This window comes from Ipomoea triloba, chromosome 7 (assembly GCF_003576645.1).
Source record: "Ipomoea triloba cultivar NCNSP0323 chromosome 7, ASM357664v1".
NCBI classification, from domain to species: domain Eukaryota; kingdom Viridiplantae; phylum Streptophyta; class Magnoliopsida; order Solanales; family Convolvulaceae; genus Ipomoea; species Ipomoea triloba.
Window position 1 is genome coordinate 10,043,077 of NC_044922.1, and position 24,571 is coordinate 10,067,647.

The 24,571-nt window shown below is 34.6% G+C and overlaps 2 protein-coding genes and 1 long non-coding RNA gene across 3 annotated transcripts; all 3 read left to right on the top strand.

Moving 5' to 3' along the window:
* The first annotated feature begins 6,147 nt into the window (after positions 1-6,147).
* On the top strand, positions 6,148-7,101 carry LOC116026347 (zinc finger BED domain-containing protein RICESLEEPER 2-like). The gene is made up of 2 exons (XM_031267836.1): positions 6,148-6,874; positions 6,961-7,101. Exons 1-2 carry the CDS (start codon positions 6,206-6,208, stop codon positions 6,997-6,999), a joined length of 708 nt encoding a protein of 235 aa, XP_031123696.1. The 5' UTR covers positions 6,148-6,205; the 3' UTR covers positions 7,000-7,101.
* Positions 7,102-8,300: 1,199 nt separating this feature from the next.
* On the top strand, positions 8,301-9,687 carry LOC116025812. Its single transcript, XR_004099723.1, has 2 exons — positions 8,301-9,317; positions 9,399-9,687. It is a non-coding gene; the product is annotated as an uncharacterized LOC116025812 (long non-coding RNA).
* A 4,777-nt stretch (positions 9,688-14,464) lies between these two features.
* Positions 14,465-16,370, top strand: LOC116024865 (60S ribosomal protein L18a-2). Its single transcript, XM_031265878.1, has 4 exons — positions 14,465-14,603; positions 14,723-14,838; positions 14,967-15,030; positions 15,774-16,370. The coding sequence occupies exons 1-4, from the start codon at positions 14,589-14,591 to the stop codon at positions 16,113-16,115; spliced, it is 537 nt and encodes a 178-aa protein (XP_031121738.1). The 5' UTR covers positions 14,465-14,588; the 3' UTR covers positions 16,116-16,370.
* The last annotated feature ends 8,201 nt before the right edge of the window (positions 16,371-24,571 follow it).

A 24,571-nucleotide genomic window follows, 5' to 3' on the forward strand; every position in this document is an offset into this window, starting at 1 on the left:
AGTTAAACAATTTTATATTTTTATATACAAATAAATATGAGTTAATTACCGTTTTGGTCCCTCGACTATGGTGATGTACCAAATTGGTCCTCAAAAGAGATAGTCACTTAACAGTCAACTGACGGAGGACCAAATCTGATACAAAATCAATAATTGCACTACAAGAAAAATACACATAGACAACACTAAAAAGACAACAGTTTTTGACAAAAATGTTGTCTTTTGTGTAAAAGACAACATTTTTGGACAAAACCGTTGTCTTTGACGCAACACTTTTATCAAAGACAACGATTTTTACCGAATCGTTGTCTTTAGTGTGTTGTCTTTGTGCATTTTGTCAAAAGACAACACCGCAAAGATAACGATTTTTAAAAAGTGTTATCTATGTGCATTTTTTTAAATAAAAGATAACAGTTTTATGTAACTGACGTGTAGCAAAAATGAGTGATGGTGAGTGTACGGGTGTGAAATGTCGTTCCGCTGAGGATTGGGGGTTATGGCACGCAATATGCAATCACAAAACTAGGCACTAACACAAGGAAATCAACAAGAAGCTAAGCAAACGACAACAAGGTAGAACAAACACATATAAACAATAGATAAATACAAAATAAAGAAATAGGATTCAAGTTAGGGGCATTACCATTTAGATGCTTTAACACTTAAGTTTGGGGGAAGAACATTTTACCTAGGTTCTAGAGGCTAGCACTAATAAATCCAAGTTTCCACAAGGATTAGAACAAAGGTTGCCCCATTCCCATGGTGTATCAACCTAAGTTCTTGAAGGACAAAAACTATTTGGCCCTAAATCTACCCCTATTTCCATAGAAGAGAAAATGGGTTTGAGATTGGGTTGGCTCAAGTCTCCCATCCAATTCCCATTGAGATGAAAGACTTTCCAAAGACAAACAACAATCATTGGCCACTAATCATTGAAAGATAGAAATAAACCCAATTCAAACTCAAGAACCCTAGGTTGGGGTTCCTCCCCTTTTTCACAATAATCACAACTTAAGCATCCAAATAGATAATACAACCCTAACTCAAGCCCATAAACTAACTACTCATGATTAAATAGCATAAAGAACACAAAAAACACAAGTAATAAACATAAATCTTGCAAAAGAAAAGAGATAAAGGAAAGAAAACTTCTCTATTGAAATGGGTGGAAGAATCTTGAAATCCAAGCTTCAAATCCAAGATTACAAGCTCCAAAAGTGTTAAAATACATAGATCTAAGCCTAATCTAACCTAAAAATATGAAAGGGAGTGAATGAGAGTGTTTAGGGTTCAACCATGGGTCAAAACCGAGTTTGAAATGCTCAAAACGAGCTTAAATAATAACAGAGCATGGGCGAAACGGCCACCAAATCGGTCGTGTCAGTGCCCATTTCATTTTGGCCGAATTACAGTGCATTCTCACTGTGTAAGCAGAATTCTGTGACTCTGCTTTGACTTCTAGGCTATTTTTCACCCTCAAAACCACTTCATTAGCCTTTGTAGTCTTCAAAAAAGTTGTAGTACTTTAAGTTTTCTTTCCAATGGCGCAAGAATCACTTCATTTAGACATTCCTAGGCTGAGATATGGTCAAAATACCAAACAATGGCAGATTTTGACGAAATCTGTAAGTTTGGACGATTTTGACCCCTTTTTCTTCCTGTTTAAGCTTTAATGTCTTCATGATAGTTGTAGCGCTTTGAGTCTTCGTTCCAATGACATAAGAATCACTAAATTTGGATATTTATAGGCCGAGATATCGTCCAATGACTAAGATGTCGACGTGCAGAAATTTCAAAACCTTGACCTTTTGCTTCTCTTTTGTTTTAGCTTTCCCAAATGACCAATACCATTGAAAATACAACTGTTAGGCTCCCTTGTAAGTGTTGCACTCATCTTCATAGCTTCTCCTTGACTCCCATTGACTCCAAATGCATCCAAAATGCATGAAAATCACCGTCTTTGCTTCCAATGTTTTCCAACTCATACTCCTTGCAAAATAACACAAATAAGCACTAGTTCTAATGAAAATTGGAATGATCTATAAACAAAATGACTTAGTGAAAGGGAGAAAAATATAGACAAATGAGCACTTATCAATAACCGTTGTCGTTAGTGTGCTATCTTTAAGTGCACTTGAATACAAAACACTACAAAGACAACGGTTCTTTAAAACTGTTGTCTTTGCGTGTTTTTTTTGTTTTAAAAGACAACGGTTTTATTAAACCGTTATCGTTTGTGTGTTGTCTTTAAGCATACTTGAATAGACAACACTTCAAAGGCAACGGTTTATTAAAACTGTTGTTTTTGTGCACCTATTTTTTTTTTATTTAGACAACGGTTTTATTTAATCGTTGTCGTTGGTGTGTTGTCCTTAAGTGCACTTGAATACACAACACTACAAAGACAACGGTTTTTTAAAACAGTTGTCTTTACGCGTTTATTTTTTTTTAAAAAAGACAACGATTTTATTTAACCATTATCGTTTGTATGTTGTCTTTAAGTACACTTGAATAAACGACACTTCAAAGACAATGATTTATTAAAACCATTGTCTTTGTGCACCCGTTTTTGTTAATTTAGACAATGATTTTATTTAACCGTTGTCGTTGGTGTGTTTTGTCTTTAAGTGCACTTGAATACACTACACCACAAAGAAAAAGAATTTTTAAAACCGTTGTCTTTGCACGTTTAATTTTTATTTTTTTAAAGACAACAATTTTATTTAACCATTGTCGTTTGTGTGTTGTACACTTCAAAGACAACTGTTTATTAAAACCGTTGTCTTTGTGCACCCGTTTTTTATTTAGACAACGGTTTTTTTAACCATTGTTATTGGTGTGTTGTGTTTAAGTGCACTTGTATACGCAACACTACAAAGACAATGGTTTTTTAAAATTGTTATCTATGTGCATTTTGTTTTTATAAAAGATTTAACCATTGTTGTTTGTGTGTTGTCCTGAAATAAAATGACAATAAAGGTTGTTACCAACAAGAATTAAACCCAAAACCATCCTTAAACCACGTACATCTTTATCCACTAAACAACTACATCAATTAGTTACTTAAGCGCTACTTAATTCATTTATTCCTACATTTGTGGGTAAGTTGTTAGAAACCTTGGTGCAAAATATAAAAAGAGAACACAACCAGAGAGAATTAAACATGCAACCTCTCACATAACACATGCAAACTAGACTACCAAGCCACTTCATCACTTCTTTACTAATAAGAGGCTACACCTAATATTTAAACCCAAATTTCCGGATGGGCAGATTTACAATGATTTTATTTATCTGTTGTCGTTGGTGTGTTGTTTTTAAGCGCACTTTGAATACACAACATTCCAAAGACAATGATTTTCTAAAATCGTTGTCTTTGTGCATTCTTATTAAAAAATACAACAATTTTATTTATCCGTTGTCGTTGATGTGTTATCTTTAAACATATTTTGAATACACAACACTTCTACGACAACAGTTTTTAAATAAATATTGTTGTATTTTAAACTTTTACTTGTAGACTACACTATACTTAGACAATTTCTTCTTTTTTATTTCTTTTTTTAAATATACTTAGGCCATCTCCAACGTATGGGCAAAACGGCAAATCGGCAACACCATTCCACCATCCCACCATTTATCCATCTCCAACCAGTAGCAAACTAGCGGGAAATCAACAAAATATTAATATTTTCCGCTGATGAACAGTGCCACGCCATATAAGGTGCAACACTGTTCACCAGCAGTCAGTGTTGCAAAAATCGCGCCTAGGCGTCGAGGCACTAGGCGGTGCCCGACCGCGTCGAGGAAGGCCGAAATCGGCCTCCTCCGCAGTCGGTTAGGCAGCGCCTAGTAGGGGTGTAAACAAATCAAATATTTTAAATTCGATTCGTGATTCGAATTCGAATAGTGTTTCTCCTAATTCCTAACCCTAACGGCAGTCTTTCAAGGAATTCAAGCACAGCTGCTGCACATCGTCTCTTCCCGCCGCTTCACGCAAAAACTAGACGCCGGCCAGACGGAGACGCGAGGAGGCGCGACCTCCAGTCCCGACGGCGACCACCGGCGGCCGGCGGCTTCCTTCGCGGGATGACCTCCACGCGGAGAGCTGGAGACTGGAGAGTAGCGAAGTTCCGACAGCAGTTCAAAGTCGCTGGGTCTTCCGGTGCGGCGACTTCCGGTGGTTCTCGTGACTGCAGTAGCTGGTTTCTACCTTCCGGTGCTTCTCGCGGCTCCAATGCTCCTCCTCAGACCTCCCTGCGAGCTGCAGCGATTTCCAGTGCTCCTCTGCTTCTCTGTTTTTCCGGCGGCTACAGCGGCAAAGAACGGCTCCTTCGGTTCTCCATTTTTTTTTCGGCGGTTGCAGCAGGTTGGTATTTCCTATCTTTATTTTCTTTAACCATTTTTGGTATTCTTTTGTATATTTTTTCTGATTTTGTATTATGTGTTTATTGTATTCCCTGTATCTAGTTAGTTTTTTACAGTAAAATATATTTTGTTATTTGTATATTAATGTATTAATATATAACTATTCAATTATATAGTGACTAACTGACTATGAAGACAAAAAATTCAAATGAGCAAACACAAGAACATGACATTAGAGAATTTGAGATGAATGAGGTAACCATTATCATTTTAAATTTTTATGTTTTTATGTTTGAATGCTTATCAACTATATAATGTATGTTTCTAAAAAACTTTTGTAGGAAATTAATTGTGTTGATTTGAATGAAGTTAATGATGGAGGTATTAATGTAGACAACTTGGATGTTAATGGTGATGGGGAATAAAATGACAATGTAGATGTTGGAGATGAAAAAGATGATGATGAGAAGGAATGTGAAAATAATGATAATCAAGACCAATTTCAAAGGAAGAAAAGAAAGAGGGTATCAAAAACTCATGTTGATTTTAGTGAAGTTACTTCAAAGGATGGAAGTATAAAGCTACAATGTATACATTGTAAAACACTTCTTTCTAAGTCTGCTACAACATTTCATCTTTGGAATCATTTGAGTAGGTGCATACAAAAGAAACTACAAACAAAAAATCAAAAAACATTGCAGTTTCAGAATGCAAAATCCAAGTTTGAGACACCTCCGTTATCAGATGGTAAATATGATCATATGAAGCAAAGAGAAGCTATTGCCCATTGGATTCTGATGCATGAGCAACCGTTAAATGTTGTGAAAAATTATGGTTTTACTTTCATGTTCAAAGTTAATCTTCCACAATTTGAGAAAGTTTCCCGTGCCATGGCAAAGAATGATGTCATTACTGTCTATGACATAGAGAAGAAAAAGTTGCAATTGATGTTAAGAACCATCAATAAAATATCATTGACCACTGATATTTGGAAGTCTAAGGTGCAAAAAGTTTCATATATGTGTGTCACTGGACACTTTGTTGATTCAAATTGGCAACTTCAAAAGCGTGTACTTAGTTTCATGCCTCTTCTTCCTCCACATACCGGTAATCTTGTTTACTTGTTTTTAAATATATCTATATTAATTAATTAATAATAACTATTTCTTGATTTTAATATTATTTTTGTCATATATTAGGTTTTGATATCATTGATGGGGTTATGAAGTCCATAAAAGATTAGGGAATCGAACATAAAATCTTCACCATTTCAGTGGATAACGCTTCAAACAATGATGTTGCAGTTCGAATTGCCAAAGAAACATTCTCTAAGAGTCATAAGCTACCTTTGGGTGGTAAGCTATTTCATGTCAGGTGCACTGCTCATATATTGAATCTTGTTGTTCAGGATGGTCTTTCTACAATTAAAACGGTTGTTGATGATGTTAGGAATAGTGTGCGATTTATCAATCAATCTGAGTCTAGGTTGTTGAAGTTTTCTGAAATTGTGTATCATTTGGGAAATCCAATGAAAAAGTTAATTCTTGATTGTGTTACCCGCTGGAATTCTACATATGAAATGTTAGTTGTAGCCATTAAAGTTAAGGATGCATTTCCAATATTTGCTCAAAGAGAGCCTTCATATAAATGTTGTCTTAGCTTGGAAGATTGGAGTAAAATAGAGCATGTTCTTAGCATCTTAGAGGTTTTTTATGAAGCTACTCAAGTGATCTCTGGAACTAACTATCCCACTTCTAATGTTTTTCTTGGTGTGGTTTGGAGGGTCAAGCATGTTTTAAATGAAAATGAGTTTAATCATGAAGAGTTGATTAGAGATATGATTGAAAAGATGAAGACAAAATTTGACAAATATTGGGGTGATTGCAATCTTTTGATGTCTATTGGAGCAATACTTGATCCTAGGTACAAAATGAGATTAGTTGATTTTGCTTTCAATCAAATATATAATGCGAATGATGCCCGTATAAATGTGATGAAGGTTCGGGATGCATTACATGACTTGTTCTATGAATATGTTGAAATGGATAACATGAAAACTCGAAAAGGTAGTTCTTCTATGCAAAATGTGGAGAGTTTGTCAATTACTTCATCATGCTCAACTTCTAAAGGAAAAGTAGTTCTTTCTGGCTTGTCTTTGTATGATAAGTATTTGGACACTGTTGAAGATGTAACTCCAAAAAAATCGGAGTTGGACATTTACTTGGAGGAAGGGGTTTATAGGTGTCAAGATGGTGAAGTAACCTCTGAATTTGATGCCTTAGCTTGGTGGAAATCTCATGAATTGAAGTTTAGTATTTTGTCATTAGCACATGATGTTTTAGCTATTCCAATTAGTACTGTGGCATCAGAAGCCACATTCAATGAAGGCACTCGAGTTTTAGATCCTTATCGTGCTAAGCTATCTTCTGATATGGTTCAAGTTTTGGTTTGTGGAGCAGATTGGGTTCGTCAACTTCATGGGATCAATAAACCTATTATGACACATGTAAGTTCTACTTTAGTAATTTAGTATATTTAATTAAATGAAGTATAACAATTTTAACTTTAACTTTTTTATTATTTTTATTGTAGGAGGAAAAAGAATCAGTTGATGTCATATTGCGAGCATGATGGTTTGAAGATAGTTGAAGACTTGAAGTGTAATAGTGGTTGTCATTGTAGTACTTAATTTATGGATTATGGATTTGATTGACTTTTTTTTTTGGTTTGATGTTGAAGCTTAATGCAAACTTTAAATTCCTATTCTAGTATTTACTTTATGAATTTGATGATGACTTTTTATTGTTATTCTAGTGTAAATCTTGATTAGTATATTAATATCAAAATTTGTGCTATTTAAATTTAAATTTTTAGTGCATTTTATCATAATTTATTGGAAAATTTTGAAAAAAGTTAAGTAAGGCATTTCGAATTCGAATATTCGAATTGAATCGAATATATTCGAATACAGTGGTCGAATCGAATACGAATCGAATTTGGGATTCGAATGTTATACGAATACGAATACGAATACTCATCCAAATAGTCGAATTCGAATCGAATAGTGAAATATTTGACTCGATTCGATTCGTTTACACCCCTAGCGCCTAGCCCGCCTGGGCCGTCGGCCGACTGTTTTTTTATTTTATTTTATTTTTTATTTTTTAATTTTAAATCTTAAACATTTAAACTATTAATGTTATAATGTATTAACTAATACTCTAATAGTCTAATAAGTAATAACTAATAAGTAATAACTTAATAAAATAATAAGTAATAACTAAATTTAACTAATACGTAATGCACTAATAATTAATAAATAATAACTAATAACTTAATAAGTATTAACTATTTAGCTATTAAAGTGTAAAGACTTACAATATTAAACACTTTACAATTATTAACACTTAAAATATTTTTAAATTAAAAAAAAAAAAAAAGAACTAGGCACCCCCCAGGCGCCTAGCGATTTTTGCAATCTTGCCAGTAGTAAATGGGAGAGAAAGAGAAATATTACGTTTTTGCCCTTGCTAATTTTGATAATTCCAAAAGTATCATTTATTTGTTTTATATGTATTTTTATATTTTGTTAAATACTTATATTTAAAGTTTGTATTATTAAATATAAATTATACAATTTTAAAGATCTCATTGAGACGAGGAACAAAACTAATATTGAATATATATTAATTAAAATTTCAAATACACCAAACATAACTACAACAGAATAAAAGTTAAAATATATACAATATAATATTGATATTAGAAAATACAACGCAATTTTAAAAAATAAAATAAAATAAAATAATTTTCAAAAATTAAATGTAATAGATGTTTTGATGTAATGTGGGTTAGAGATACCCAACAATTTCTAATTATATATATTTAGAAAAAAAACACAGACAAAAAATAATAATAATAAAACAGCCGCTGAAAGCTTGTCGTTCCTCCTCTTCGCCTGCCATTCCTCTGTCGCCCCAAATCCATCGCCAACAGCTTTTACTGTCGTTCCTCCACCTAATTTGTCGCCAACAGTCTCTTCCTGCTGTCGCTTTGGCTTAGTCAATAGAGCTCGTCGTCCACAGCGTAGTGACGCACGCTTGGGTCTTTGTCGTCGTCGTCGCGGGTGCTTCGTACGTTGCCTTCGTTGCTACAGATTTGTTCCATTAATCTAAACCTTAATTCCTAATCCCTAAATGCCTAATTTCATAAATTCATAATTCCATTTATATCTAAATTCCTAATTCTATATCTTTGATGCCCTAATATGAGATATTCTCATTACCGTTTGCTGTTGCATTGAATTTGAAGGTTCGCAACTTTCCCACTGACAAGATGGTTAGTGAATCTGCTATTCAAGTTTCTATATTTATTTGTGCAAGGATGGTAGTTAGTTTAGGCAAACTGGTGATACCATATTTAAAGGCAATTGTTTTCTGTGTAGAACTGTAGAAGTAAAATTGCTTATAGTTTTTTTTTTTTTTTGAAAATGAAAATAAAGAAGTGAAAATAGCTATTAAAGTATACTTAGAGTTGTTTTTAATCATTCAATTTATGGTTTTACAATTTACAAAGTAATTTGAAACGTTTGAATATATGAAAGCACAGATCAATGGTACTGAGGTGTTTTAAATTTTTTGGCAGAAATGATCTTTGTGGATTTAGTGATTTACTTCCATTATCATTTTAAATCTGCTTGCTGTGTGTCCATGCTAAATATTATAAATTGTGAATAGGTTATAACTCTTTACCAGTTCATTTATTCATATACTAATTTGGTTTCATTGTGCATCTATTTCTATAAAAGTTTGCAATAGTTATACTGGACATTTCAATGGCCATTCTTAAAAACTAAATATATGAAATGGCTTGCTCAAGGCCGTAATGAGGCTTATGCCTAGCCGTTGTCAGACTATGTAGTACCAGTTCTTGTTGAAGCTTTGCATAAGGTGATGTTTAACTTTAGTTGCCTATAAGTTTACAATTGCTTAAGCTTTAGATACTGATATTTTACGTGCAATTGCTTTCAGGAACCTAATACAGAAATATGTGCAAACATGTTGGATATGGTGAATGAATGCTTGTAGGTGGGTCTACATCACAGAGATAATCTGGTTACTTCTTTAATTTTCACAGGAATGCATTTGATTAGAACTTTGAGAACAATATTTAGACTTGGTGATTGGAAATATTCATTGTATTTTGAAGTAGATGATGAATTGTTGTGTATTTTCAAATACTTTATATACTTGTAGATGATTATTGTATTAATGAATTGATGCTTTTGTATTTATGGTTTTTGGATAAATTATTAATGAATTCATTGGTATTTATGCTTAAAATCAAAGCAGGTTAAAAATAACGGTTTAAAACCGCTGTCTTTTCTATATAAGACGATTTTTAACCGTTGTCTTATATAGAAACGACAACGGTTAAAAACTGTTGTCTATCCGTATAACTATCAACAACACTGGTTTTTAATAACACACAATAAACAACGGTTTTTAACCGTTGTCTTATATAGAAAAGACAACGGTTAAAAACCATTGTCTTTGTGAGAGACTTACAACAACACCGGTTGTCTTATATAGAAAAGACAACGGTTAAAAACCATTGTCTTTGTGGGAGACTTACAACAACACCGGTTTCAACACACTTAATAGACAACGGTTTTTAACTGGTGTCTTATATAGAAAAGACGACGGTTAAAAACCGTTGTCTTTATGGGGGACTTACAACAATACCGGTTTCAACAACACTCAATAACCAACGGTTTTTAACCGTTGTCATATATAGAAAAGACAACGGTTAAAAATCGCTGTTTTTGCGCGAGACTTACAACAACACTAGTTTCAGCAACACTCAATAGACAACGATTTTTAAATGTTGTCTTTTCTAGAAATGACAACGGTTAAAAACCGTTGTGTATGTGCGTGACTTTCAACAACACTGGTTTCAACAACACTCAATAGACAACGGTTTAAAACCGTTGTCTTTGCTAGAAAAGACAACAGTTAAAAATCGTTGTTTTTGCGCGAGACTTACAACAACACCGGCTTCAACAACAGAAATTTTACATCAAAGACAACGATTTTTAACAATTGTCTATAAAGCGTTTTCTTATAGTGTTAAGAACTTAATTGGCCAAAATTGATAGTCGATGACCAATTTGGTACTTTCGCCATAGTCGAGGGACCAAAACGGTAATTAACTCATTTACTAATGTTTCAAAGAAAAAGTTTCTTTGATTCTCCAAATAGAAGACTTGGCTTTGATGATGAACTTGATCTTCTTCTTCAGGTAGCCAAGCTTCTCTATTTGGATATAGCGTTTTTGCTTTTTAAATCTCTCTCACTAGTCTTGTATTTAAATTGTTAAGAACACTTGAATCACTTGTAATTTTTCACTTCAATAGACCAACACATTCTTAAATCTTGAATGAAGGTATTTATAAGCATTTTGAAATAAATCTGTTGGATGGAAACTTATTTCAAATGTCCATTACCCAGTGGATAGAGACCAATGGATTTTCTAGAAATTAGCTTTATGTATCGGACTTTCTAGCCGTTAAACTACTTAATTTGCGCTAAACATATCTTTTTGTTCTGCACAAATGTTTAGGCTTTTTGAGGAAAATCTCCCTAGGGATGTGTACCTAGGACTCTCTTTGCCTTTGTCACATTTTTCCATAAAAGCACTAGCGTTTTAGGTTTCAAAATGTTGGCTCAAAGAATGTCTCGAGCAGTTCTTTTCGAATGGTTAAATGACATTATTTAAGTTAACATTTTGAACCTTAACACTTTGCTACTTTTCGGTTACGAATGGTTGTCCTTACCATTCGTTCATTCCACTGTTGCAAAAATTCCCGCCTAGATGCTAGGTGCTCCTAGACCGATGTGAATTGCTCCCTAGGCGTCCGCCTAGCGCCTAACTCGGTCGACTGGGCCGAATTTGGCCGAGTTAACTCGTCCAACTCGGCAGAGTTAGCCGAGTTAACTCGAGCGAGTCGGCCTTGTTAATTTTGTTATTATATTTATATATATTTAAATTTATTTATGTATATAAGTAAGAGAAGTAAGATATATATATATATATATATATATATATATATATATATATATATATATATATATATGACATACACCCACACACATGAATTAATTTTTTGTTTTTATAGGTCGCCGCCTAGACCGCTTAGGCGCTAGTCTACCGCCCGACTAGCGCCTAGCGCCTACTGCAACCATGGTTCATTCTTACATTTCCTTTTACACGAAAGGTAGGCCCTTCCACCATTCGGCCTTTGTAATCTTTCGGTCTTGAACTCTTATATTGTTTGATTTTTCGTCTCGAACTCTTTTGATATTCAATTCTTCGAAGTTTTCTTTTGGTTGTCCGAAATGTGACCATTCGGGTTGATATTAAGAATAATTTGTTTATCCGAAACGTAACCTTTTGGGTTAAGATTCAGACTATTCGAAATAGAGAACATAGTTCCTAAGTCTAAAAGATGAAAGAAATTGGGGACTAAAATTCATATATTTTAGTATCATCAAAATCTATATTACAAATGTTCCTAACTGATACACTCTCATTTGTACCTATTTTACTTGTGTTTTTATTTAGGTTTTATAATCAAATGTGTGATAAAATGTTGTGTCCAATGCTTATTTCCTCGTTTTCATATTTAAAATGGTATAATGCTTGGTTTAGATGTTTTTGATGTGTTTAGAAGTGCATTGGAACCATTTGTGAGCAAAAGCCAATCCAAAGGAGCCAAAGAGGTGTAATTCCCGCTACCATGGCGACATCTTGGTAATCGGACCATATCTCTTCCTATGAATATCCAAATGAGATGATTCTTGATTCATTGGAAAGAAGACTTTAAGGGCTACAACTCTTATGAAGACATCAAAGTGTAGATTGAAAGAGAAAATGGTCAAAAGATCAAAGAGTTGTAATTCCTGCTAAATATGGCGACACCTCGGTAATTGGACCATATCTCAGCCTAGGAATATCCAAATGAGGTGATTCTTGAACCATTGGAAAGAAGACTTCAAGGGCTACAACTCTTATGAAGACATCAGGAAAATTCCTGGGACGCAGTTCCGAATTTCATCCTGATTTTGACCCTTTTCCCTTTTCCTGATGTCTTCATAAGAGTTGTAGCCCTTGAAGTATTCTTTCTAATGGTTCAAGAATCACCTCATTTGGATATTCCTAGACTGAGATATGGTCCAATTACCGAGGTGTCGCCATATTTAGCAGGAATTACAACTCTTTGATCTTTTGACCATTTTCTCTTTCAATCTACACTTTGATGTCTTCATAAGAGTTGTAGCACTTAAAGTCTTCTTTCCAATGAATCAAGAATCATCTCATTTGGATATTCATAGGAAGAGATATGGTCCGATTACCAAGATGTCGCCATGGTAGCGGGAATTACACCTCTTTGGCTCCTTTGGATTGGCTTTTGCTCACAAATGGTTCTAATACACTTCTAAACACATCAAAAACATCTAAACCAAGCATTATACCATTTTAAATATGAAAACGAGGAAATAAGCATTGGACACAACATTTTATCACACATTTGATTATAAAACCTAAATAAAAACACAAGTAAAATAGGTACAAATGAGAGTGTATCACTAACAATGGATGGAATACTTCGACTTTGATCTTCGTATTCAATGTCTAGATTAAGACGTGTAGAATGATGTTCAATCAGAATTCCTCTCAGTTGCTCATCTCTCTTGAAGAGTTTTCTCTCAAAACAATCTATGCATTTCCCTACTTCTGTTCTTGTTCGTCTCTCATTGATACAGATAAAAGAGAGATCTTATTTATATTCAGTTAGGTTTACTAAATATTTCACCTTTTCTTCAATTTCATCTTATCTCTTGATTTTCATAATTGCTCGATCAAAATGAGCGGCTTAGATTTAATATGTTGTCTTTGCTATTTAAGTCAATAACCGCTTTTATCATTGACTTTGAATTTGACTTCTGCTATCTGAATATCCTTTGAAGCAGTGTGTTCAATAGTTGAATAAACTATTTAAGCATATGGACTCTATTGACTCTTCTAATCCTATTTTGTCATAATAACTATGCCAATTACAATTTGGGTTCTAATTAATCTATCAACATTAATCGATAATAAGGAGGTACCAACAAAAAAAAAATACTATTAACCTTAACAAACAATTACACCAATATTTTGTAAGTTCCTATTATAGGTCTAACTTTATTGGCTGTTATTATATTTATATTATTTATATTTATAGTAGATAGATTCTCATGTAAACCAAAGACTTACAATATAAATTTCTAGTAATTTTATTCCATCTAACCAAACAATATAATTTAAATTTTTCCTTTATTCTACTCATTATTCCTCTCCTATGATTCCATCCTTGCAACCAAACTCCACATCATATAATTTTGATATAGATGCACCAAAAACGCAAACTACATTTTTGTTCCTCTTTTATCACAGTTGAGAAAAAAAAAACAAAAAAAAAAAAACCTTAACCTAAGGATCAAAAGTGACAAATAAAAATAGTCATACATCAATTTTGATTGATTTTAACTTAGAGGATTATAAGTTGCATAGTCATAGTTGATTGACAAAAAAAAAAAAAAAAGGAATAAGAAAATAGTTAATAATTTTTTTGGGGTTTTAATCATTATCGAGAAATTATTGTGTAGACCATAACAAAAAATACAGTTAAATGTACATTTTGTGTACTGAATGTACATTATACAAAATAATGTATTTTCAGTACTCAAATAATGTACTTTTTCTGAATACAATGTATATTTTTAATATACTAAAAATATATTATTTGTATACTGAATGTACATTATACAAAATAATGTACTTTCAGTACTCAAATAATATACTTTCTATGAATACAATGTATATTTTTAATATATTAAAAATATATTATTTGTGTACTGAATATACATTATTTGATAGTGTGGTCTACACAATTCTATAGACGAATAATGATTGAATCATCATTAGTGCCCACTAAAGCCAGTTATATTTAGGTGACAAGCCCAATCTAAAAATCTTTTATGAAATTTGATCGGCCCATCATAATTGCGAAGTAGGGTTCAAAAAGGCCCTATTCAAAACCCTTCTTACGGTTACTCCGCGGCGGAGAAAGAGAAAAATACGCAGAGAGGCTGTTCGTTGCTTTGCGCGATCGAGAAATGGCGATTTACAGAGTATAAGCTTTGAATTTTCTTTTTAGTTCTGTTTATTGAATCTGCACGCATCTATACAAACATACATTATCTATTCATTTTGAAAAATAATTTTGGGATTTTTTTTTGTGTGATTGCAGTTCCATCAGTACCAAGTGGTCGGAAGAGCTCTCCCCTCTGAGTCCGATGAACACCCTAAGATCTATCGCATGAAGCTTTGGGCCACTAATGAGGTCCGTGCGAAGTCCAAGTTCTGGTAATGCCTATCTCTCCCTCTCTCTCTCTCTCTGCCCGTAAAAGTTATTTATTGCTTTTTTTTTTTTTTTTTTTTTTTCTTTTGTGTGTATGTATTGAGGGATTTTTGGATTATTTTTTGTTGCAAAGGTATTTTTTGAGGAAGCTGAAGAAGGTGAAGAAAGCCAATGGCCAGGTCCTAGCTATCAATGAGGTATTTACATTACTTTCATATGTTACATTTCTCTACTGGCAATGGATTTTGTAGTCAATAGATGCCAACTTAGGGTACTCGTACTAATTTGGAATCCAGCTTTACTTAGTAGACTGTCTACTGTTCTGATTATTGCAATTAGATTCAGTTTCTTGCTATTGAGCATTACCACACGAGGATAATTTGGCTCTAAGCCTTACAATGTCAAATAGTTTTGTCTCTTAGTTGCATCCATAGGTAGCAAAGAATTACCCATGGTGTATTGCTTGATGATTATTTGTTTTATTTGATATTCTCTCTAGTTAGGCCCTGTTAGTTACTATTTTATTACTGTTGTGTATAAGGTTTATGTATAACTGTATGGTTTCCCATTTGTTGTCATTAATCAATGTACTGTTGCTTCATTATTTCTCTACTCAAGGAGCAATGAACATGTTGCAATGATGTTTGAGCAAAACAGCCATGATATCTTTTGTCATATACTATATAAAAATTATTCTTAAGTTTGACAGGGTCAACTTCCATATTTCTCTGTTTTAGTGCTGTATTTAGTAACATAAAGAAGCTTATAAAACTTATTTTTGTATTCTGAATGAATAAATTTTCACATACATATAATGTATGCATACTTTTAAATTCTGGAGATTGATACTTCTACCTTCTCTTTCTTCATTTTTCTTATTTGCTTTTCCTCGTTAATTTGGTTGTGTTTGTTATTGAACTGTTGTTTTTGGTGTCTCTAGATCTTTGAGAAGAACCCTACCACTATAAAAAATTTTGGGATATGGCTGAGGTACCAAAGCAGAACCGGGTATCACAACATGTACAAGGAGTACCGTGATACAACTTTGAATGGTGCTGTTGAACAGATGTACAATGAAATGGCTTCACGTCACAGGGTCCGCCATCACTGCATTCAGATCATCAAGACGGCTACAGTCCCAGCCAAGCTCTGCAAGAGAGAGAGCACCAAACAGTTCCATAACTCAAAGATCAAGTTCCCATTGGTGTTCAAGAAGGTGAGGCCACCATCAAGGAAGCTCAAGACCACTTACAAGGCATCCAAACCCAACCTCTTTGTTTAATTTGTTTGGTCTCATGCTGCCAAATTATCATTTTCTTTCAAATTTTGGAGTATTTGTTTCTGTCAAGATATTGTCCTTAAAGATTCATGTGTTACTATTTTGATCTGTGACAATTTTTCTTTCTATAGCTGGAATCATACTACTAGTTACTTTCTACTTGTGCATTTTCTCTTTTAGTGTGATTTCTTCATGTGTCAACTTTTATAAGGACATTCAAAATAGATTGTTTTTCAATGAGACTGAGATCTGCTTTTAGAATTGTGTTGTTTTAATTTGAGTTTGTTCAGAAATTGGAAGTTATAGAGTAGGTTATTGTGCCATGTGGATTTCTTTTCTACAAAATCAAACATTATAAGGCATTAAAAAAATGTTTGGTGCACTGTTAATGTATGTGTTATACATCACTTATATCTCTTATACTAATAAAGTTAGGTAATTTGGCCAATAATATTGGTTCAATTTTCCTCTAAAATTACCTTATAAATATAAAGATATAAAATTAAGTATTAAAATCTAATATAAGATTTGACCAATGAAATTGATACATGCACTTAACCATTTCTACTTTTTCTTATATATATATATTTTCAACTTGAGTTTAGTTTTTTTTTTTCTTCTTTTTTGGTTCAAATAAAACTAATGTATAAAAAATATATTATTAAAAAGCTCTAATTAAAATCTTTTAAATAACATCCATATTGGTATATTATTATTTTTTATTTTTAAATAAATCTACAGATACATAAAGGCATTAATTTAGTGTAATATTTATATACATGAGTTAATTCCATTTTTTGTCCTAGATTTATAGGTGACAATCCACTTGTAGTCTTTTATTTATTAAAACATCCTCATTTGGTCATAGTATTATTGTGGCATGACCAATTTTAGTCTTACATCAACAAAATCATTGAAATATCGTTAAATATAAAGACATTTCAATCTTTTTATTAAAGTGTGTTAATCCGCTATATTTTTATATTTATTTTTTTTGAAAACATTCATAATTGAAGAACGAAATGTCCTTGTATTTAACGATATTTAAATTGATTTGTTGATAAAAGACAAAAAATGGTCATGTCACAACAATACTAGGACCAAAAGTGGATGTTCTAATAAAAAAAGGACTAAAAGTGGATTGCGCCACCTATAAATTTACGACAAGAAATTGAATTAACTCTTATATACATTAAGCTTTGTTTTTATTAACATATAGAAATAACATTATAAACCTATTGCTAAAGATCTTGTGGCCAAGTGGCATGAAGTGACTCTTTTAACTGACTCAGTCATGGGTTCGAGCCAAAGTTGGGTCAATATTGACTTGTTGGGCTTTAGTAGGTTGAGAAAGTATAAAAAATGAATGAAAATACATATTATGTACATTTAGAATAAATTTGACTTTTGGTCCACTTACTATTAATACATGAATCACATTTGGTCATTGACTATTAAAATTTTCTAATTAGGTGCATGATAATGTAATTTATATCACATTTGGTCATGCCAACTATTGTCGGAAGTGCCACTTTCGGAATAAGTAAATGCATGCAGTGATCCTTCTAGAAGGAGCAAATGTAGTGCTCCTTTCGGGAGGAGCATTTCTGACGATGGTTGGGAAATTAGACGACAAGATCAAATGTGATACAAATTACATAGTCATGCATCTAATTAGAAAATTTTAATAGTCAAGGAGCAAATGTGATTCATGTATAATAATCAAGGGACTAAAAGTGAAATTTTATATAAATATTATGAACATAGTACGAGATGAATGTTACTACCTCCGTCCCAAAATGGTTGTCTGGTTCGTTTAACGATACTTGACTGAAGTAATTTTTAATCCAATTTTTCATAATATTAAGTTTAGCATTAATATATAAAATTTATATATTTAGAAACTACATTAAAAGTACTATTAAACACAAAAAATTAAATTTAAAATAATAAAAAATTACTAAAGAAAATAAGCAAAAAAGAAAGAGCTGGTTTGACCAATGAATAGTAAATAGGACAGGTAAAATGGGACAGAGGGAGTATTAAATATGATGCGTCTATAGTAATATTTATGTACATTATTGTTTTTATGAATACTAGTATTTACACCCATGCGATGCACGGAATGAGGTTGTTATAATATATTAAGAATATTTGAATGGATATACAATTGTTTAAATTATAACATCAAATATTATATAGTGCAAGTGAAGATATGAGTTGGGTCATTTATGTTTGTTAATGTTACCATTGCTTGAATTCGAGTAAATAATTGCTCAAATTAATAGCTAATGTGTAGATGTAGGCATGCGGTGTTGTAACTTTAGAGATTTTATATATCATTGTTAGGAATTTTTAGAAATTGGCCCAATGTGCTCGTTCTCTGGCAACTTAGTTATAGTAATGAATTGCTATCCTAATTCATTTGTATAAATGATATATTTTTTGTCTAGATATATAGCAACTTTATCATTTTGAAAAAAAAAAAACATAATATCATTGATTATATTTACACATTATTGAAAACTTCTTTGTAGACGACATTTGAAGTCGCAACACAATCTTGTCCATCCTCATCTACCGCTAACACCTTTAGGCCATTAGGATGACTGACTCGGGAGAAAGCCACATACAATTGATCGTGACTAAAGACCGGTTTTTTTAGCAATAACCCAAGGTGAGTTAGTGTTTGGCATTGGCTTTTGTTTATAGTCATGACATATGCAAACATCAACGGGAATTGTTTACGCTGGAACTTGAAGGGCAATCTCGTATCAGAAGGACTAAGAGACATTCGGGGGATAAGAACTTTGGTCCCTTCATGTGTCCCATTAACTATTCTTGCTTCGACAATGTAATTTGCCAATCTTGTGATAATGAGCCACGTTCCGTTACAAAGACCAAGAGAGTGGTCTATGTTCCGCAATAACATAACAGATGCACCAACCTTTAATGTCAATGAATGATTAGGAAGACCCGACAATCTCAAACTATTTAAGAATTCAGGAGTGTGCACTTCTGATAGATTTTCACCGTTTAAGAATTCAGGAGTGTGCACTTCTGATAGATTTTCACCGCCTGATTATTCAGGAGTGTGCACTTCTGATAGATTTTCACCGCCTGATTCTGCCTTACACAAAGAGTCAGATAGATTTTCACCGCCTGATTCTGCCTTACACAAAGAGTCATAAAGATTTTCACCGCCTGATTCTGCCTTACACAAAGAGTCATAACTTAAATATGTTCGTCCTTCTACAGTATTCATGTCGCACATGTACTGATTAATTTGATCAACGACATCTAAAGTCGGCGAGAGGATCGCTCGGCCTTCTAGCTGCGACTCATCAAGCATGCCATATCTCGAGCTTGGGAATGTGCTCTCAACTATAGTTGCTATGGGATCGTGTCCACACTTCAACAAAATCCTTGCCGGAATATCGATATTAGATAAACCATTGTTTACAACCCCTGCAATCCCATCTCCGATGTCTGCAATCCCATCTCCGACAACTTCTGGTTTTGTTGCTTTCGGATTAACAGGTAGGATCTGTCTAAAATCGCCGCCCAAAACTATTGTCTTTCCACCAAAAGTCTTTTCAGCACTACCCGGTATGGCGAACCTCAATATGTCCCTCATGGTTTTGTCCAAAGCCTCAAAACAGTATTTGTGCGTCATCGGTGCTTCATCCCATATTATCAATTTGCTCCTTATTATAAGCTCAGCAAGGTCGCTACCTTGCGATATATTGTCTGTTCCTCCGTAACCATACACAAAGAATAATCCACCTCCATTTGAATCCATATCATTCATCACAGAGTCGTAAACATTCTTTTGTTTATCGGTCAATTGTGTTACCAATGCCTCATGCTCTGTCTTCAAAGATTCCTTGTCATACGCCAACTCTTCGGCTATCAACATGTTTTCACTCAAATCCATGCTACTTTCACCTGGAATTGGCATTTCCGAAAAGTCTTTCAAGCTTTTTCCCCACGAAGATAGCAAATTCTCCGACTCCATCAAAGCAAACTGTTTTTTATCTGAATCCGATAACAATGTATTCATCCTAATGTATAACAATGTTTTAATGTTATAGGATTTCGTGTTTTAATATTATTGTACTTCTAAAATTATTTTATTGTTTTAATGTACAATATTTTAGTCGGGAAATAGGATTTTGTTTTGGAGGATTTTGTTTTTTTATATATATATATATATATATATATATATATAAAATTCTTCAAAACGAAATCCTATTTCCCGCCCAAAATATTGTACAATCAAATAGTTACAACACTAAAATATATTAAAAGTACAATAATATTAAAACACGAAATCCTATAACTGTTTGATTGTACAATATTTTGGGCGGGAAATAGGATTTCGTTTTGAAGAATTATATATATATATATATATATATTTTTTTTTTCTTTATAAGCCAAAAATTTATTGATATAAGCGTCTAGGAGCTGAAAAACCCCTAAGATCATACAAATAAGAAGAGAACCGATTCCGGCACCAAATCGAAAGAGAAGAAAACAGTAGGTTCGGTGCAAGAGAGGCCAAAAGAAGCTAGTGCATCAGCAGTAGAATTTGCTTCACGGTAGACATGAGAAATTGTAGAATTGTTGAAAGCAAGATATTCCTTAATGCGAGCGATTGCATCTCTAATCCGCCATGGAATCTGAGAAGCTGGAGAAGAAATGAGAGAAGCCAGGAATTTGGAATCAACCTCAATATACTGGGGCCGTTTAGCCGTAAGATCACACCAACGGAGGGAAAAATCCAAAGCAAAAGTCTCTGCCTCCAGTGCAGATGATGCAGCAATAGGGAAGGCCAAGGCAGCTATAAGAGTTCCACTGGAGTCACGTAAGCAGGCTCCTCCTGCACTTCTCAATGAAGAAAAGGCTGCATCGGTGTTGAGCTTTAATCGTCCAGTAGGTGGCCTAAGCCACTTAATCCATGAAATAATAGATCTTTTCTTGGGAGCGAAGGTAGCAATTAGGCCTTCAGACAGCAGTAAGGAGTCAGTGGATTTCAAAAAAGCAAGTGGGCGAGCGATCGACATGTAAAAAGATTTCAAAAAAGCAAGTGGGCGAGCGATCGACATGTAAAAAAGATGGCGTTTGATGCTCTTGATTAATTGCAAACTAGTCACTTTGACCCCGTCGAAAATAGCCGAATTATATGCTGTCCATAATTCCCATAGAATGAAGCTAGGCAAAATCCCATTGAAAATATGAACAACAGAGCCACCATTCGAATGTATCCACCAAGTATGGCAAATGGAGCGAAAGGACGTGACTTGACTCAATGCAATACCAAAAATTGAGCCAAAATGGTGCCAAACCGCCTTAGCAACTTCACATGAGAGAAAACAGTGTTCCATTGAAATATTTGAATTCCAGCAGAAAGGGCATACCGTGACCAGGTTGAGACCGAAACGTAGCAAAGCTTCTGGGAATGGAAGAGCACGTCTGAATAGTCTCCACATAAAGATTGATATTTTCAGTGGTATGTTGCGGTTCCAAAAACACTGCGCTGATAGTGTTCTACTTGCTTTCGGGCGGAAGAAATTGTATGCCGAAGCAATGGAATGTTCCCCATTGCTCGAAGGAGTCCAGATTAGACCATTTGAGGAGTCCATCATACAATCCTCTGCTTCATCTGCAATTTTTATCATTCTTTTCCAGATATGGGAGTCAGATGGTCGAGCATCAAAGATAGGGCCCGGATATCTATGTCTCATAAAGCTACTCCAAATCGAGTCGGATGATCGAAACTTAAACCAAAGACGGGAAGCAAAGCCTGCTGAATTGCCGTCACCGATCTAATTCCCAAACCTCCCTCATCTACTGGATAACATACCTTGCTCCAAGAAGTCCAATGATACTTGTTGCGGTTGTCATTGGTGCCCCAGAAAAATCTAGCAAGGCGTCGTTCTATCTCGAGTACTATTTTACGCGGTAGCTGTACTACTGCCGAGGAGTACATCGGAATGGACATCAACACATGTTTGATTAGTGTTAATCTCCCTCCCGGAGATAAGAATTTTCTTTGCCAACCTTGAAGACTGTGATCAATTTTCTCTAGAATAATCTGGTAGTAAATTGCCAAATTTCTTCCTTTAAAGAGGTTGACTCCCAAGTATCTGAATGGTAGGGTGGAGGATTTCATGCTTAAAGTTCTTTCCATTATTCGGAGACGATTTGTTGGGTAGCGCTTTGCTGTCACAAAAAAACTCTTTTGAAAATTTATTCGTTGCCCAGATGCCAATTGATAGCGTGAGAGAACTGTGGATAGCCTTTTGAGAGAGGTCTTTCCTCCATTTGTGAAAATCAGGAGATCATCTGCAAAAGCAAGGTGAGAAATGGTAGGAAGACTCGGGCAAGTGTAGTATGGAGAGATTAAACTTGAGCCAACCTCCCTTATCAGTGCACTGGACAGAGCCTTTGAGACAATAATGAAAAGAATTGGCGAGAGCGGGTCGCCTTGCTTGACTCCTCGAGTTGGAGGGAAATAACCGCAGCTCACTCCATTAACCAAAATAGACAGACGAGTTGAAGCTAGATTGTTCAAAATCAGGTTAACAAACTGCAGGTCAAACCCAAACTTCAACAAAATTGCCCGAAGGAATGGCCATGCCACTCTATCAAATGCCTTCATCATGTCTAGTTTCACTGCAACATTAGATCCTCTACATTTCTTATTAATGTAGTGGATTAACTCGTGTGCTAAAAGCACATTATCTTGAATGCTTCGGCCACTTACAAAGGCAGTTTGCTCCCTTGAGATCAACTTGGGAAGCAAATTTTTTATCCGTGTCATGATGATACGGGGAAAAACCTTGCTGATAAAGGTGCAAAGACAAATGGGTCTAAAGTCTGCAAAAAAATCTGGATTCGATTTTTTTGGGATTAGCATTATTTGGGCACTACCTATAGATTGTGGTACTGGAACACCCGCAAAGAAATCTAGCACTTCCATGTAAAGATCATCTTCAATAATGTGCCAACAGTGTCTGAAAAAGGAACCGGAGTAACCATCGGGCCCTGCAGCGCTGTCCGGGTCTAGGGCCCAGACTGCTTCTTTTACTTCCTGGTTTGTGATAGCAGTTGTAAGAGTGGCATTCTCCAAGTCTGAAACAGAAGGCTGGATGTTTGCTATGAATGGATCTACATCTGAGCATGGTTCTTCTGAGTATAATTTAGAAAAGAAAGAAACAGCTTCAGATTTGATTAGCTCCTGTTCAAAAATAAAATCTCCATTTGAACCTCGGATGAAGCTAATTCTCTGTCTCCTGTGACGATCCCGGACCGAGTTATGAAAGAATCTAGTGTTGGCATCTCCTTCACTAAGCCATTTCACCCTTGCTTTTTGCTTCCAGAAAATTTCTTCTTGTCTTAAGGCCAGCAATAAATTTGCTTGTTGTCTTGCCATCTGTTCTCGATTCTCCGGGGTAGCATCTATATCAAATCGTGATTCGGCCTCTGCCGTCGCAACTTCAGCCGAACGAACCTTATCAAAAACATTTCCAAACACATTTCGATTCCATTCCCGAAGTGCAAGCTTTAATCTTTTTAGTTTAAAAGCAAATGCTCTCATACCACCTCCAAAAGCCGGTGCGTTCCAACTAGAAGAGACAAGATCGTCAAAACCATGATAAGTAATCCACATATTTTGGAATCGAAACTGCCTCGGTCCAGAAAAATCTTCTTTATGTCCACTGAAAAGTATAGGGGCGTGATCGGACGATGTACGGCTGGACATTCCTGCTCTGGCATCAGTGAAAAAGTCTCTGAAGCTAGTAGACATAAGAAATCTGTCTAGCCTCTTCCAAACTCTGCCGGTTCTTCTAATTCCAGACCAAGAATAAAAACCATCTACCGTGGGCAAATCATACAAGTTGCAATCTGAGATAAAGTTGGATAAGTCCGCAATACTATTAAGATCCGGGATGGAACTTCCCCGGTATTCCGAAATGGATGAAATAGCACTGAAGTCTCCACCGATTAAAACAGGTGTTCCTTCAACTAACAGCTCACTCAGTTCGGCCCAAAGAGTTTGACCCTCCACCCGGGTGTGTTTGGCATAAACAGCAACAAAACAGAACGAAAAATCCCAAGGAGTAAATTTAACTTCACAGCAAACATATTGATCAGAATCATGAAGGACATTTATGGAGAAAACATCCGACCAGAATAGCCAGATTTTGCAGCTTTGGGATGCAAAGGAGAATTGGAGATTGAGTTTTCTTGCGAAATCTTCAATACGATCAGCAGTAAGAAAAGGTTCACTAATAGAAACTAAGTTGACCTTCTTGTGTCTAATTAATTGGCGAAGCCTGCGACACGAGGATGACAAGCCACGCACATTCCAGAAAAGCACCTTCATTTAAGACGGTGAGAAAAGGAAACGCGAGCGATTTTACCTGCTGCCAGGCGAGTGGTGACTGAAGGAG

Bases quoted from the DNA above. Each gene is read 5' to 3' on its own strand.
- LOC116026347 (XM_031267836.1), top strand. From the start codon at position 6,206: ATGATTGAAAAGATGAAGACAAAATTTGACAAATATTGGGGTGATTGC. The intron at 6,875-6,960 runs GTAAGTTCTACT...TTTTTATTGTAG, and splicing joins ATAAACCTATTATGACACAT to GAGGAAAAAGAATCAGTTGA.
- LOC116024865 (XM_031265878.1), top strand. The intron at 14,839-14,966 runs GTAATGCCTATC...TTTGTTGCAAAG, and splicing joins CGTGCGAAGTCCAAGTTCTG to GTATTTTTTGAGGAAGCTGA. The intron at 15,031-15,773 runs GTATTTACATTA...TGGTGTCTCTAG, and splicing joins AGGTCCTAGCTATCAATGAG to ATCTTTGAGAAGAACCCTAC.